Source organism: Bombyx mori, chromosome 13 (assembly GCF_030269925.1).
Source record: "Bombyx mori chromosome 13, ASM3026992v2".
NCBI lineage: Eukaryota > Metazoa > Arthropoda > Insecta > Lepidoptera > Bombycidae > Bombyx > Bombyx mori.
Genome location: NC_085119.1, coordinates 14617922 through 14634700, shown reverse-complemented (window position 1 = coordinate 14634700; position 16779 = coordinate 14617922). Strand labels below are relative to the sequence as shown.

The window sequence follows — 16779 nt, the reverse complement described above, 5'->3', positions numbered from 1 at the left end:
TAAAGTGTCATATTATTATTATTATCATTAAAAGCACATAAGTGTTATTATAAAAATTATGGCATCTTTCCCAAGATCTGACCCACCGTAAATTCTTATACACATGATCCAGATATGATAAGAAACTTATTAAGTCACGTATGTTTGAATATTGATATCAATTATAAAATAAAAATCTTATATTTCTTTGTCAATAACAAAGAACCTACAAATCTCTAACCCCTTGTCAGGCGAGACAAGTCGTATAAACCATTTGTTACACTTTCAATGCTCTGTGAACGCTGCTATATATCTCTTCACTATTCACTAGCTAGTCGTCTATCAATTCAAAGCGTTCGAATCCTATTAATCAACCGGTAACTTGATGTTTCTTCGGGGAAATGAACACGTTTTATTTCTGTATTCTTATAGAAAACTAAATTCTAAATATCCGACTAATATTTAAAGTCAACAGGCGGCTAATTTTAATTATATTTGTAACTGTTTAATGTTTCTTTTGTTATTTAAATGTTGAGGTAAATTCTGTTAATTTTAGGTTTTATTCAACTACTGCTTCTTTTCATTCGATTATTTTATAATCGATCGAATTGGTACATTTTGAAAACGTTAATAAAATAATTGTTTCCAATAATTTATCTGGTCATAGACGTAATAAAGACTGTCTTCAATCGCGAGTTGAATGCGTTTACCTAAACGATTTAAAGAAGAGATTATCAAATCGGTATGTATAAATTTCAAAAAAAATCCACCCATCCAAGCAATAAAAAAAATGTATTTTGTTAGTGTCATTCTACTAATTTAAATTATTATTATTTTTATCCTTGTAGACAGATGAGCATACGGCCCTACCTAATTAATGGTGTGTGGTTACCGAGTGAGTGGTCCTCGAGGACAACAGCAAAGCCAGTGGCAGAGCCAAGCCGCTGCCTACCGTTATGTAGTACCGTCTCCACAAGCCACGTTTGAAGTAGTTTTTTTTTTATTGCTTAGGTGGGTGGACGATGTCACAGCCAGCCTGGTGTTAAGTGGTTACTAAAGCCCGTAAACATCTATAACGTAAATGCCGCCATTCACCTTGAGATATGCGTTGTAAGGTCTCAGTATAGTTACGACTGCTGCCCCACCCTTCAAACCGAAACGCATTACTGCTTCACGGCAGAAATAGGCAAGTCGGTGGTACCTACCCGTGCGGACTTACAAGAGGTCCTACTATACTAATATGACAAACGTCTTACATGATAATAATCAAATCATGCACGGTCATCCGACCCCAATATAGGATTCCTTGTGTTATTTATACCAGAGACTGACATAATATATACTTATAAAAATTTTTTAAATAAATACTTTTATAGATAATAAACACCCAGACAAAGAGCGAACAAAGCTGATCGTTACATGAATATTTGCCCGACGTGGGAATCGAACCCACGACCCTCGGCGCCATACTCAATGGCGCTAACTACTGCACCACCGGGTCAGTCAAAGCTTACTCAAACTTACTTTAACATTTCCATTAAGACTAATTTAATGTTGGATGAAAATAAAATAAAACGCAACATTGACATTTTATTAAATCACATGTAATAAAAAATGTTCACCTCGGTTATCGTTTCAAATAAATTACAATTAACGTCGTGCCTTCGTCGAGATTAAATTCATTACAATAATGAGCAAATCGTTTCCGATCTTTTTTCAAACTTCGCTCCCGCGATGCATTCTGAAATTAGTGTTAAAATATGCAATTGAGATTGCTTAAAATAATTTTATTAGTTTGATTTTCATATTTTCTTTTTTAACAACTACCTTTAACGTTTGAATATTTTTGGCGTATTAAATGATTATTGCATTAACAATAAAATGAAAATAATAAACACGAAATTAAACAGTAAAATTTGTTTTAATAAAATATTCAAAAGTGCTAGTTGATTCTTGTTCATTTGAGATCTAACGACTAATCCTATAAAATATGAAACGCCATTTAACTTTTTACACCATAATGAATTATGTTGTTATTTAATTAGTATTTTCGACCTCATGATTTATAAATTGAATTAATTTTCAGAAAGGAAAAGAATAATTTTTTCATACACAGTTTTAACACTAATTCCAAATCGCTTAGAATTTGATAGTGCACTTTATATAGAACGATTATATTCTAAATTTAATTTGAAAATAGTATTATTATTATTATTTATATTACAATTTTCCACTAATAATCTTTCTATACACGCTGCAGGTATTATTCGTTTTTACATTTATAAGTGACGATATTGTATACGACATATTTAAAACATAAAATTTCCGTAATAAGAAAACCAACATGAAATTGTCTTGTAATCTATAAAAAGAACAATAACGAGGATAGAGAGTTATCCGGCTCCTCGTTCCTTCGTCACCTAAAAATAATTCTAGAGTTCAATTCGTCTACATTGATCTTTTAATCGAGCCGGCACTTATTGTGACACTTCATTAAATATTTACAATCGCGAGACTAGTGTGAACCAACACTATCCATTAAACAACAATAATCTTGAGATTCATTAACATATAATTATACTAAGAATAAAAGTATTGTCAATTTACAAAAGTAATTCATGGAAAAACATTTATTACATACTCTTTGGCTTTATTTGACTACAAAATAACGCGGAAATTGAAGAATTATTGAGTCACAGATACATTGTAACAGCTTATTTGTTGATACGATAACGATTTATCGGATCCGATACAATGTTACCGACTCAACGACTAGCTATTTATTACAAGCGGCTGCGAGGGGTGAGTGGCGTTGTATGCGTATCAAATGAGGCGACAATTTATTCGTTGAAGTGCAGCGACACAGGCCGATAATAACTTTTACGTAATACATACGTACCGATGACGTACTCTTGAACCAATGATACAATCAAGGATGAATGAACATTGTGTAAAAAGATCTCAGGAAATTATTAAAATCGTTTTTTTTATTGCTTAGTTGGGTGGACGAGCCCACCTGGTGTTAAGTGGTCACTGGAGCCCATAGACATCTACAACGTAAATGCGCCACCCACCTTGAGATATAAGTTCGAAGGTCTCAGTATAGTTACAACGGCTGCCCCACCTTTCAAACCGAAACGCATTACTGCTTCGCAGCAGAAATAGGCAGAGTGGTGGTACCTACCTACCCGTGCGGACTCACAAGAGGTCCTACCACCAGTAAGATAGTTAAATTAATGTACATAGAATATATTATTGTATGGGTCTGCAGATCGGAATAGTTGTAATTACACTTTAGAGCTAAGGAAATAGCTCCATATACTTTATCTAAACCATATCGAATACTCTGCATCAATCGAGCGACAATGTCTCAAATCGATAATTTGAAGTCAAATCAAGACACAATATTGAATACCATTCCCCCAGAAAGTTCCTTAGGCTTTGAACTATTATAATTCGATCTAGGTATTTTCTTTAATTGTTTTTTATAAATTTTTCATGTTCTGTACAAAAAAAACTATTATGTATGTTCTCGATATGACAATAACGCTAAGAAAGGGTCGAAAAAAAGAGATATCGAAAAAATAATTAAAAAAGCACTTTTATAATATATACACATAATTATCTAAAATTATCTACAGCTTAGAGCCTTCATTGTACCTCTTAAAGAGTAATTAATTGTTATATTACGACAAATTATTCTAAATTATTTAATTAACATTTCCCCATCAGTCGTTTATTTGAAGATACAAATCATTTTATCCGTAAAACTAAATTGATTTTTTTTTCCATTAAGTTATAATACACTCTTGACCAGAAAATATAAATACTAATATTATTTAACGATTAATTGTAAACAGAATCGGCTTACTACTAATATCTGTAAAAACAACCTTTAATCAAAACTAATCATTATTACACATATTTTAAAATCGAAGATTCCTTAACTTTCCTCGTAATTATATGTACATCAAATTGAAATTTTAAACACAGCTTTCTTGATGCGCCGCGAGTAGAGGCGTTCTCGTTGTCACGACTTCTCTGTGAGATCTCAAAACTCCGTTCGCTCCGTTTCGACTTGATTCACTCTGAAAATAAAGTATTTGTGAACATTAAAGTACTTCAAGACTAATTTATTCGAACTAGAGGTCCCACAGTAGTCGAAATTCGACTATAATTAATTGGAATTGTAAGTTTGTACACTGTTATGATGTATTTTATACTTCTATAAACACAAATTTCGCCAAGGCTACACTATAAAAAAATATTAATAAAGAAAAACATTATTTAATCTATTCTCAATTTGACCACAGACGTCAAGAACAAAAGTTTGACAATAAATAGTATGCATGCGTGTGTGCGTCAAATACATGGTATATAGTGTGTGTAATGTTTTCTTTATTGACTTAATGTATATTTTATGCATTATTTAAAAAAATATTAGCATTGTGCACTTCTTCTCTGTATTCTCTATAAGTGTGGAAAATTTCATACTCCTCCGTCCGCGCAATTTTCGTAAAAAGGGATACAAAGTTTTTGCTTCACGTATTAATATATAGATATCGACAAATAACACCACAGTCGTTCGCGGCCACTAAAGCTGAAAAGTATTCAAATCGTCAGAAATAATATAATGATATAATAACGCGCAAACTAACGTAACGTAAAAGATTTTAGGAACGAAGTTCCTTATGGGACGATGCGGAGGGGTACCACCCTAACGGGGAAAAACGTCCGTAACGTAAGATTTATATTAGTAATGCACACAGTGTACGACTTAACTTTGTAATAACGTACAAAAAATAACATATTTTTATTACATATCTTTTATAAATCATTGTAAATAAAATAAAGTTGATAACTTTGTAAAGTATTTAGTTTTTTTTATCAATAAAAAATCATCATAGAAAATGTATACCCGAATAATTATTTTCTTTATACCTCGAATAGAACTTAAAATTAATATTTTTACAATAAGGAACTTCGTTCTTATCCGGTGTCCCACGACACCACACTTAATTTTTATTTATTAATTTAATTATCTAGAACTCGCTTAAACCGAATAAGAAAAATAACTAAGCCGTCTGAAGTTAAAAATTGAAGTTGGTTAATGTTACTAAGCCAAAGCTTTATCGCTTAGCTGCACTCTATACATTCTCCTTTATTAGCTCATAGCTAATGGGTAATTGAGACAAAATAATCGGAACCGGAATACTAAAATCCGAATTCGAACCAAGGTGGCAGTATTAAGGTGACGCAATTTAAGAAGAGTATTCAAGTTAGACATTATAAAAGACTAGCTATAGGCCTACCCGTCCGCTTCGCTGGGCATTTAAAATTAACATTATTATTTCTCACCCCCACAAAGATTTTCATCATTAACGCCCCCGCAACTGGTGTAGCGAGTCCAACACTCATATAAATATTAGCCTATCCATTAAGTACATGTATTTTCTACATGGATACCAAGTTTCAAGTCAATCGGATGCGTGGTTCAGTAGTTATAACGGAACATCCGTAAAAACAACTGTATATTTATTTATTAGTATAGATTTGCAAATGACTTGTTACGCGTAAAAAAGTGTGTACAATAAATTTTCATTAATTTAGCTAATAAAACTAGAATTAACTATGCCGCAAAATATAACCTATTTTAATAAAAATCTAATTCCTAAATTTTTCTGTTTACAACCGAGTCAAGCAAGCGCTTCGTAAACAAGAAATGTAATCGTAATAATAACAGAAATGCCCATAAACAAAACCGAAATTATTTTAGGCGTGAGCAATAATAGCGTTGTATAATACCATTACAAGAAAGCAAACCTGCGTGTCAGCGTATTGAGCGTGCGACGAAGCCGGCGTGGTCGGTGATAGCGTGCGAGACAAACTGTGGGCGCTGTTCGAGTTCTTTGGGTCTGATGACGTCACCGCCGAATACATAGGCGGATCGGGCGGACATCCTGCCAGTCCTAGCAAAGTAAACGAGTTTGGTTAGTAATTACTAGCTGCATTTTTTTATCCGCCTAACACGTGATGTTATGATGATACATTCATAGAGAAACCAGTACGCGATTTAAATGAAGCCTAGAGGCATGCTCTTTACAATTTCGTAGATTCTGATACACATCGTGCAAAAATAGGAAATTTGTGAGGTTAATTCGTCCACTTCAAAAGCTTATGTTTCAGATAGACAGAGAAACTATCACACAGCGCGCTAGGATTTAATTGACTGCTGATCATGAGCGCTAGAAATTGTCAAAAACCTTCTCTGAAGTACCAAGAACAGCCGCGCTATATTACAAGTTAATGAGTTAAACGACCTTCGGACGCATAGAACACGAAAAAAAGACGTAAACCAACAAACAACCAACTTACAAAAATATTTTTCAAGATATATTGGAAAATGAAGAGTAATGGATGTTATTTCAAGCGCTATGAAAATAATATGGTCCTTTTCAAACAAGGTTTGTGCCAAGTACTTAGGCGGCGGCTTGGCAGTGCTCCTGGTATTGCTAACGTCCATTAGTGACAGTAATCACTCACTATCAGTGGGCCATATGCTCGTCTGTCTACAATAGCCATTAAAAAAGGTAGATGCCTAAAGAGACAGCACAAAGGTTGCAAAGTTTGAAAAATAAATAAAAAAACTCGGTTTTGTAACGATCCAAAATAGATACTTTTTTTTTATCCTGTTGATTCTAATCAAAATATTAGGCCAACAAAATAAAATGATTATAATGTCATTGTCATTTTGATACTTGAGCAAATTTCCAAGCCAATCGAAAGTTTGTAAAGACTCAATAAAACTGTATTACAAAATCGGGTTCTTACATTGTACGAATCAAGTTAGTCAAGCTCACGGGTTACATAAATATTAGTTTATTTTAAGCCACGAAGTTATTATAGTTACATATTATAATTACATACACATTTAAAATGATGTAAATGCTAAATCAACACTGGAAAATTTTCCAAATATTTGTTAGGATAATTGTGGTTACAAAGCTAATTGTGTTATTAGCTGTCTCAATATAATATTTAACTCACGCAATTCTGTACACGGGGTAAGAGTTCATGACATCTGAAATGACTATAAGCAAGACTTGTACATACTTGTACTTTTTTTCCTACCTATTTGCTGGTAGCCTAAGAGGGTATACCGCCTACGCCCGGACGGGTAAGTGAGCTCACGGGCTCAACCTGAGATAATTTGCTAACAACAGCCCTAGCAAGAGCAGTGCTTTGTAGAATCTATAACCTGGTTACTGGTGGTAGGACCTCTTGTGAGTCCGCGCGGGTGAGTACCACCACCCTGCCTATTGCTGCCGTGAAGCAGTAATGCGTTTCGGTTTGAAGGGTGGGGCAGCCGTTGTAACTTACTTGAGACCTTGCATCTAAGCAATAAAAAAAAAAAACCTTATCGGAATCGCGACCCACTGAAAAAATCTGGCGAGAAACTCTGTGGGCAACTTGTATCTAATGCACTGCATGTACTTGGTTTGATATTTCGTTTTTCCATTCATATTACAGTTTAATTTTAATCTTTTATTACATATCTTTGAGGATTATTTTTGATGACCTATAGAAGCAAATCAAAAATAACCGTTTTGCAACATTCTAAAGCTTAACAAATATTTTGAATAATCAATCATTCCACCAAACGCTATTACTTACAAGATACAGTAACGTGTAATGTTCTGTACGCGTAGCTTTGTAAGCTGTAAAGTTTATTATCGCGCTTCTGGTAAAAGCTTTCTCTTGTGAGCCCTGTTCGTGATCGTTCGCTGACTTGTTCTTTATAAATCTGGTGGTTTTAAAGGAACATTTGTCTTGTTTTAAAATAGGAATGCTTTAGATGTTTAGATATTTATCTTCAAATTGTCATGCGTTGCGGTTGAAAGGGCGGTTATTATAATACGGTTGAAAATTGTAACTTATGTCTTAAAGTGATTAATTTTGTGATGCTTATGGCCTTCAGGAATCATTTATAACCAGGTAAGCCAAGAGCCTACCTTCTCAGCTAGTTAGCTAGATAGTCTAGTGACAGTCTGAGATTGATTAGCTCGTACTCAGAAGAGAGAGGGAATGTGATCTTGTCCACCAGTCACCACATGCACAAGAATGCACCCATATGTTAGAATTTCAATTTTATTGTTCTAGTTGATCGTTTATCCTTCAAATCGGAAAGCAAATATATTTGTAATATCTTAGTGACAAGAAAATGTCTCCGAATTTTTTTCCATGATAGTGGTTCTTTTAATTTTCAAACTAATCAAGTCCTATTCACTTAATTGCACGTTTGCCGAATAATGAACCTCGGTAACTCCAAACAGACAAGACTGAATCTAGATTCCCAAGAAAGTCATCTAGTTTCAAGGAAATTTACATAGAAACGCAATTAGCTGCAGTCTGCTGAATGAACGATTGCATTAAAAGGCCGAGTAAGTCTTGCAGCGGCAGTCGCGACTAAACTAATTAGCCAAGCCGTCTGCCTTGTATCGAACCGAGGCAAATCTAATTTATGCATTAATTATTCCTTATTTGTTTGTTCACCAGTTTGTTTGTCTCTTGGTATTTTTCATTGTCTTTGTCGGCAGACGCGCTTACGGCCCACCTGATTGTGGGTTAGATACCATTGCTCATGGACTTCAGCAATATCAGAGGCACTGCGAAGTCACTACCTAACACTCGGTACTTTTTTTTAATTGCTTAGATGGGTGAACGAGCTCACAGCCTACCCGGTGTTAAGTCATTACTGGAGCCCATCTACAACGTAAATGCGCCACCCACCTTGAGATATAAGTTCTAAGGTCTCAAGTATAGTTACAACGGCTGCCCCACCCTTCAAACCGAAACGCATTACTGCTTCACGGCAGAAATAGGCGGGGTGTTGGTACCTACCCGTGCGGACTCACAAGAGGTCCTATCACCAGTACTACCCGCAAACCTCGCAACGTAACGAGTTGAAACGTGCTGCTGATGAACCCAATGGTCCTAGGTAGTATGGCAATAACCATCATAGAACACAAGATATTTGACAGATGCCTAAATCTCGCTTACGACATTTCCAAGATAAGCTTGCATATATACCAGTTCCGAACAACAACATTCTGCCGTCGGTCTACCGAGCAATATCACCCGCTCGATAGAAGATCTGCCCCGATGTCAAACGGTGTGATGATAACATATGACGAGAAAATCTTAAGCAATTCCTCAGAGAAGTCCTCATGGAATATAAGTTACGTAAAACAAAGAGAACAGACGTCCCTCTGTTGACCATGAGCTTCTAACCGATTTGTATTCTCTGCATTCGTGGGTCCTTTTTCCATCTAGTCAAATCTTTCTGCAGTTGTTTTAGTGTTGTACTAAAGTCCTATACTAAATAGCTCACGAGTAATTTTAATGGGAACATAGAAACAAAGCCGCAGATTTTTTAAATGTACATAATGAACAATAGACCAAGGCGAATGTAGACCCGCACGGACAGTTAGCACAACTCTGATTTTTTTTGTCGCAAAACAATGACACGTTCGAGATTGACGGGTGGGACATCTGAGGCCTTAACTTTATTCCTCAAGATGGGAGCAACATCTATTGTCAAATAAGTCCCCTAGTTGACACTAGAGGGGGCATATTAACTTATACATTCCTCCGAGTTAGGGATGTTTTCTTTAAATTAAATTATACCTGCCGGCGGGAATTGAATACGGCATAGATACGAATACAACGTTCATCTTATCATTTAGACCACGACGATTCCAAAATGAATAAATAAATATTAAATTGACAAGTCTTAGTGTAATATTTTAGACCTATTGATAATTTTGTCAGAACTTTTGCAATTTATTTATTATTGAATATAGCAATATTAAAATGTAATTATTACCTTTGCTTAGTGGAATGATGTCTGGATTTCTGTCGTCTTGCCCGTGAGGAGAGTTCCTCTTTGGCGGTAATACCTTTTGGTTCTTTAATGAAGGTATGGTGACTGTAAAATAAAATTATAATAATCGAAAAACACACATACTAACACCGCATGAATAGGCACTGCCAAAGCGCCTATTTCTGCCGGATAGTAATTATAGGTACGTTCCGGTTTGTGAGGCGAAGCAGTCGTTATACTGTTAATAAGGTTTAGATTTATCATATCTTAAAGTAACTGCATCACACGTGGGGACGTTATGGTCTTCGTTAACCATTTAAGACCAGAAAAGCTAATAAGTATTTCTCACCAATCTATGCAATAAAAAAACTACTTGAATTCTCCGCGTTAAGAACATCATTAAATTTTATAATTATGGAGATTTATGAAAAAATAAAAAAATTGTTTTACTCAATTACCTACTGGTTAAAAAGCATCTTCAGACTTGTGAGAATTGCTATCTCCAACGCATTTCACTGGTCACAAGTAAATTAAAAATGTACTACTTTCCTATAGAAATACTATTATAAGGATAGTAAATACCTTCGTAGTCTCTTGCTCTATTTCTCAATTTGAAAACGGTCATTGCGAGACAGACAATCACACCGATCACCGTGATGAAGCACAAAGCACCGCCGACAGCCCAGTTCACTTCCCATGCCGCTTGCGCTTCTGATTTCAAACATTATCATCCAAAATTAGTTGTTGTAATTAGATAACTATATAAATATATCGACGCCTGAAAGGCAAACGTGACTAAGCGACAATGCGTGAACTTTACAGTAGACTAATTTAAAGTTAAAATAACTAAAAACAAAATTCATTGTAACGAATCTAGCTGTAGTAGAATCTAGCTAGTAGCTGTAGGATTGAAATGATTTTAATAGACCTTTTTTTTTTTTTTTCGTGTAGAGGGCCGAACCTCCTATGAGGTCCCCGCGCAAAGGGGCGCGCGGGGTATGTGAGACTCAACGATCTGCATGGTGTTGTGAGCAGACCGCGGGCCCAAGGATTTTAGGGCCTACCCACTAAACGACTCCCCTGCACTCTTACACCCGACGTCCGATCCCCTCCGAGGTCAGAACCCGGATGAGGTAGGGGGGCTACCGCGGTCAACACTACAACCAGACGGCGCGGCTCACCCCAAGGACGCCCAGCCGAGGGAGCCTTCGAGGCGAATCGAAGGCTCTGAAACGTCGGCCGTCTCGGTACGGCAGCCCGTCGGGCCGCCCATAGACCTAGAATTTTTTTTTTTTGTGCATCGAATATGGTTATTGCCTATCATTTATGTACAAAGCAGTTATTGTCGCTTAGTCACTTTTGCCTTTCAAGCGTCGATATATACTACAACAATATCTATTTGAAACAAGAACTCCTACACACTAATTTCGAGCTTATCCCTATTCTCGTTAATTAATATAAGACCCGAAATTTCCGAAGTTGTTGACGCCAGATATACGACCCGTTGCAAAACTATAAGCCAAATGTACGTTTACTATTTGTATGTCGCATTAACCTCAACATTTTCAACAAGAAGTAAAATAATGAGTTGAGTTCCTATTAATTAAAGGAGTTTTACAGCTTCATCATCATCATGTTTTTTAAAACTTTAATATCCGGGGTTTCGTTTTTATTTATTTTTTGCTTTAAGTCTGCAACGAACGGTCTTATTAACTGCTTATTACGCACAAGTAAGTGAAGTTCATTTATCTTATAAATAACACAAGACGAGTGGCAGAAAGGAGATCAGACACAAAAGGCGGAAAAATGTGCAGTATGGAATTAAACCAGATGCTACTAGAAGAAATTACGTAAGAAATTAATAAAAGAAAAAATCGTTTCTAAAAAGGGGCGTCCTAAAAAGACTTGGTTGGACTGTATGAAAAAGGATATGCGAGCGAAAGGTGTGTGAGTTCAGGTATGATAAATCTGCATTGAAAAAGAGGACATTCTGCGCTGACCTCAAAATGAGCGCAATAAAATGTTTCTAGACATTTCTAATGATGCCTACTTCATACATATGTTACAAAAAATATTAATAAAACTGTAACCGTACTAGCAATTAATACAAAATGACACCATTCACTTTCATTAAGCTGCTTAGCGTCTCCGATAGCCAATTCCCCGAATATTTACGAAACATCACAAAAGCCTTTTGTATATAGGTGATATAAGTAATAGCAGCTCTTGTTGCGTGTACACAGTAACTCCGCTGCGAACACAAATAAGCCTCACGCATGACATCGAGTTGAATTACACCACAATTCATAAATTTTGTGCCTTTCGTCTATTTTATGTCTGAGATGAAAAGTTTGACGTAAGTATTTTATATACGTTGTTTTGTGATAGAATCTTTCATTAAATCAGCGAATTTAATTTCATTAATAAGCTTTTCGTACTGTTGTGTTTTAAAGATACAAACACAATATCTCAGTGAAAATTATCGTAGATCTGTGGTAATTAATGCTATACGTGACAACTAATTTGCCAAATTACTACGGAGAAAATTCGTTATTATTTTTTGATATAATTGATATATATATATTTGATTAACACTATTTTCAGCACTTTTTTCGTCAATACTAGAAACTTCACGAACCCGATATACAGAATAATATTATATTTAGTTCTAATTTGACAACACCCTGTATGTTTTAGCAAAACACGAACATAAACATGAAGGCTGACGCATAGCTCATTGTCGTGAGGTAATTCATAAATTTTCTGGCTCCGTTTATTATTACTCTGTCAGAAATCGTGTCAAGGGCGTGGTTTTGCTGCTTCAGGTTTTACGTGCACGACGAAATTGGGTTTTGTTTACCCCTTGTTTTGAGGCATTCAAGCTTATAAGTTTCTGTTTTGAGTAAGAATTAGGAATCGCCTTCCCCCAATTAATACAGAGATTGCAATTTGTTATTTATGTTTGGAATTTACTTAATGCTTGAATTAGATAAGTCTTGAGTTTGTAATTTTCAATATAATAATGAAATAATAAGATAACTAAAGACGATTATGGGTTTATGAGCTTGAAAATAAGAAAAAAACCAAGACAAATCACTACATAGTATAAAACAAAGTCGCTTTCTCTGTCCCTATATACCTATGTATGCTTAAATCTTTAAAACTACGCAACAGATTTGGATGCGGTTTATTTTATTAGATATAGTAATTGAAGAGGAAGGTTTATATGTATAATAACATCCATTAAATAATGGAGAAATCAATAATAAATTACAGTTTCCGAAGCGAAGCCAGGGCGGGTCGCTAATTATCCATAAACAAGAGTCGTAATTGTTGAAAACTGTTTAATATTTTTCATTGAAATAACCGAATCGGCTGCTCTACGGAGTCAGTCACAAAATACTCCATTATCCTTTAACCACTAATAATAATTGACCACCAATAATGCAGACCCACTGTATATCTATGATCTGATCTTCCTTCAGCGTTCCTAGTAAATGAAGAGTTTTATATATTCCAGTAATGGGTTTGTAAGCCCGTTCAGAAGAATACTACTATCTTCCCAATTTATGCCTTGAATTACCTAGCATTCCGATTTCGAATGTAATGAAGGGTTAATAATATAATGTAAATTACCACGTTATGTCTGAAGTTAGGTAATAGTATTAATTTACTTTGCTGAGTCAAAGAGATTTGATGATAGCTTAATATAAATTGTTAAGTGAGATGACAAAATATTTTAATAGTCCTAAAAATGTACGATAAAGTAATTTTATCGTGATGAGTGTAAAATACCACGGAAACGGCTTGCTTCTAATTGCTTCTATAAATATCAACTAGATGATGACCGGGCTTGGTTTTTTTTTTTTTGATAACGCCATCTTGTTGTTTCTTTAAAGCGGTTAGTTGCCCTCAATTAAGAAAAATAGTATTATTATTCGCCAATAGGTGTCAGGAAGAGTTGATTATTGAAAACACGAATAAAACAACAATTTCTGAAAATAAATCGTAGCTAGATCGATTTATCGCCCCCGAAATGTACCCTGTATACTAAATTTTATGAAAATCGTTGGAGCCGTTTCCAAGATTCAGATTATATATATATTAATATACAAGAATTTCTCGTTCAAAGATATAAGATTGAATTAAATTATAAATAAGGAAATATTAATTCTTACCCGTCCTTGGAGCTAATCTCGGTGCAGTTTCAACAGTGAATGAGACGTGCTCGGACCTCCCTCTAGAATTCGCGGCATATACAACCAAACGCAAAAGTCTTGCTGCTCCCAATCTTCTTAGGTTCCATAAGGCAGCACCATTACTCACGTTCACCAACAGACCCTCGTTGGTCCAGACTTCTAATACGTAAACACAACGTAGACCTCCTTCGTATCCTAGAAGTGAAAAAAATCTACATTCGGCTTCAAAGAAACGACCTAAATTTAAATCTAATATATCCCTATTTTAATTTTTGTAGATATCTTCAATTATCAAATTAATTTTTACTGGTCTTAGAAAGTCTTGTGAGTCCGCACAGGTAGGTACCACCACCCTGCCTATTTCTGCCGTGAAGCAGTAATGTATTTCGGTTTGGATTGTGGGCAGCCGTTGTACTGTAAAAATTGAGACTAAAACTCATATCTCAAAGTAGGTGGCAGCATTTACTTTGCAGATGCCTATGGGCTCCGATAACCACTTAAAAACAGGTGGGCGGTAAGCTCGTCCACCCATCTAAGCAATAAAACAAATTTGTTTTAAAATTATGGAAGAAGAGACTGAGCAGTGATATTTTTCGTAAGCATCTGAATAGGTATTCTGATTCTCTTGCGGATGTTAGCAAAGTCTCCCAGGCGGAGCCCTGTGAGCTCGCCGACACGTTTAATGAATCGGAGGGCTAGCACAACCCTCCTATCCCCCCGAGGTTACTAGCAATAGGAAAGCAAAAAAGCTCTCTGATACAGTCGAGATAACGAGATCTGGCTACGTACCGTGTAACAAAATAGAAAAATCTAACGTCTAATCCACTGATCCTCAATTGCAATGTGTATAATTGTAATTCTAAAAATATCATTTACCAGCTGACCAGGCAGACTTCGTAGTGCCTTAATCGATAAATAAAAGACCCAAACTTTTGTATAAAATAAACTTAAAGCAAACAAAAGGAATCCGTCCGACGGGGGACACATCAAAGGAAAAACAAAATTGTTTGTTTTTATTTAATTCCCAGCATTTTCATATTTTTTTCAACCTTCTCTGGACTTCTACGAATAATTCAAGACCAAAATTAGTGAAATCGGTTCAGCCGTTCTCGAGTTTTAGCGAGACTAACGAACAGCAATTCATTTTTATATAATTATAAAGATTATTAGCGACCCACCCTCGCTTCGCTTCGGAAACATTAAAACACACATGAAACAAAAAAAAGAAAAAAAAAAAAAAAAAAGTAGCCTATGTTCATCAGGGACAATGTCGGCTTCTAATGGAAAAATAATTTTTCAAATCGGTCCAGTAGTTTCGGAGCCTATTCGAAACAAACAAACAAACAAACAAATCTTTCATCTTTATAATATTAGTATAGAAGTATAGATATACTTTTGAAACTTTTACTTAACAATGCTCGGAGGGATGTTATGAAATTAATGTTAGATACATTAATTGTACGGTTAGCAGCTTGTTCTCCAAGCTGTTTGCTGGTATAACAAAAAAAATTCACGAAATTGTACAAAAAACATTACCCGCTATAAATATACTTCAAAAATATAGACGCGAGAATTACTAAATTTGGAATGTTCTTTGATGTTATTTTCGTATCATTTAATAAGGCAATGTCAACAGAGATTCGTGCGAATTTTCTTTCCTTTAAAAAAAAAATTGTGCAATCTGTTTCGTTCAAATTATGACGCACCCTCTGGAAAATAAAGGTGGGAGTTGGTAACGAAGCTAAATATAGGATGAAAGGGTCCTCGTTAGAGCGGAAACAGCTGAATGAGCTAAAATATTACTATGATGTATATTTTATACTTTTATAGGAGTTAAAGAACATAAACCTAAGATATGAACAATTATAGATTTTTTTTTTATTTAGAGCAGAAATTCCCAAAGTTTATTTATTTGGGAAACCAACAGACCAAAACAAACATATACTATTTTAAAAAAATAGCTAAAACAATAACTAAGCATGTTTCCACCATCAAAATCACATATTAGTAGAGAGTGAACAAAAGAAAAAAAAAAGAAACAAAAACAAAAGCAACACAATACGCACATATTATTATGTACATCAACTTACACTACAAAACATAATAATACTCATCGGACCAAATCACCTTATAAATATTCCAAAATACCATTTCTATATGCTACAAGTGACAAACGAGGAAAATGATCGATGTCAGCATTAAAGGACTTAGCATCATACAACCTACAAGAACTACGAAAAAAAAACCGTATTTGTATCCGTAGAAAGAAAGTAGCGGTTGCATTTTATAATTATTTGGCTATGGGGGTTTCAGGTATAAGCTCATTTTGGAAAAGGGGTCTCTTGCTCAAAATAGTTTGTGAGTCCCGTCTTTGAGCCTATCGAAATTAATCGAGAAATAGCAACAGAATCCAAAATTTATAACGATGTGAATATTTAAGTATTTGAATTTTGTTCGGACATCTATTTCCTTGATGAAGTGAAATAAAGATACAGATAAAACACAGATACAATCATCTAACCCGGTTCTGCTACGAAGCAGTAATACCTCATAAATATAATACAACTGAAACCTGGACCTCTCAAAGTGGGTGGTGATATTCAGGTTACAATGTCTAGTGGCTTTGCTGGCCAGTTAACACCACGTGAATCGTTATCACACTCGCCCATCTACAGCGTATTTTGCTTCTTGATTTTTTAAGTTATAACCTTCTTTTTT

General features: G+C 35.0%; 1 protein-coding gene across 8 annotated transcripts in view; it reads right to left on the bottom strand.

Annotated features, from left to right (window-relative positions):
• Positions 1-1556: 1556 nt before the first annotated feature.
• Positions 1557-16779, bottom strand: part of LOC101738258 (hemicentin-1) — a 304965-nt gene continuing 289742 nt past the window's right edge. For 5 of the 8 annotated variants that reach the window (XM_038015172.2, XM_038015173.2, XM_062671910.1 and 2 more), the window contains 5 exons: positions 14041-14256; positions 10445-10573; positions 9866-9967; positions 5803-5948; positions 1557-4067 (listed from right to left, as the gene is read on the bottom strand). In XM_038015172.2, coding sequence (XP_037871100.1) covers positions 3963-4067; positions 5803-5948; positions 9866-9967; positions 10445-10573; positions 14041-14256 — 698 coding nt within the window. In that variant the 3' untranslated portion in view covers positions 1557-3962. The remainder of the gene's footprint in view (positions 4068-5802; positions 5949-9865; positions 9968-10444; positions 10574-14040; positions 14257-16779) is intronic. The other 3 variants (XM_062671912.1, XM_062671913.1, XM_062671911.1) reach the window with 1 other exon arrangement.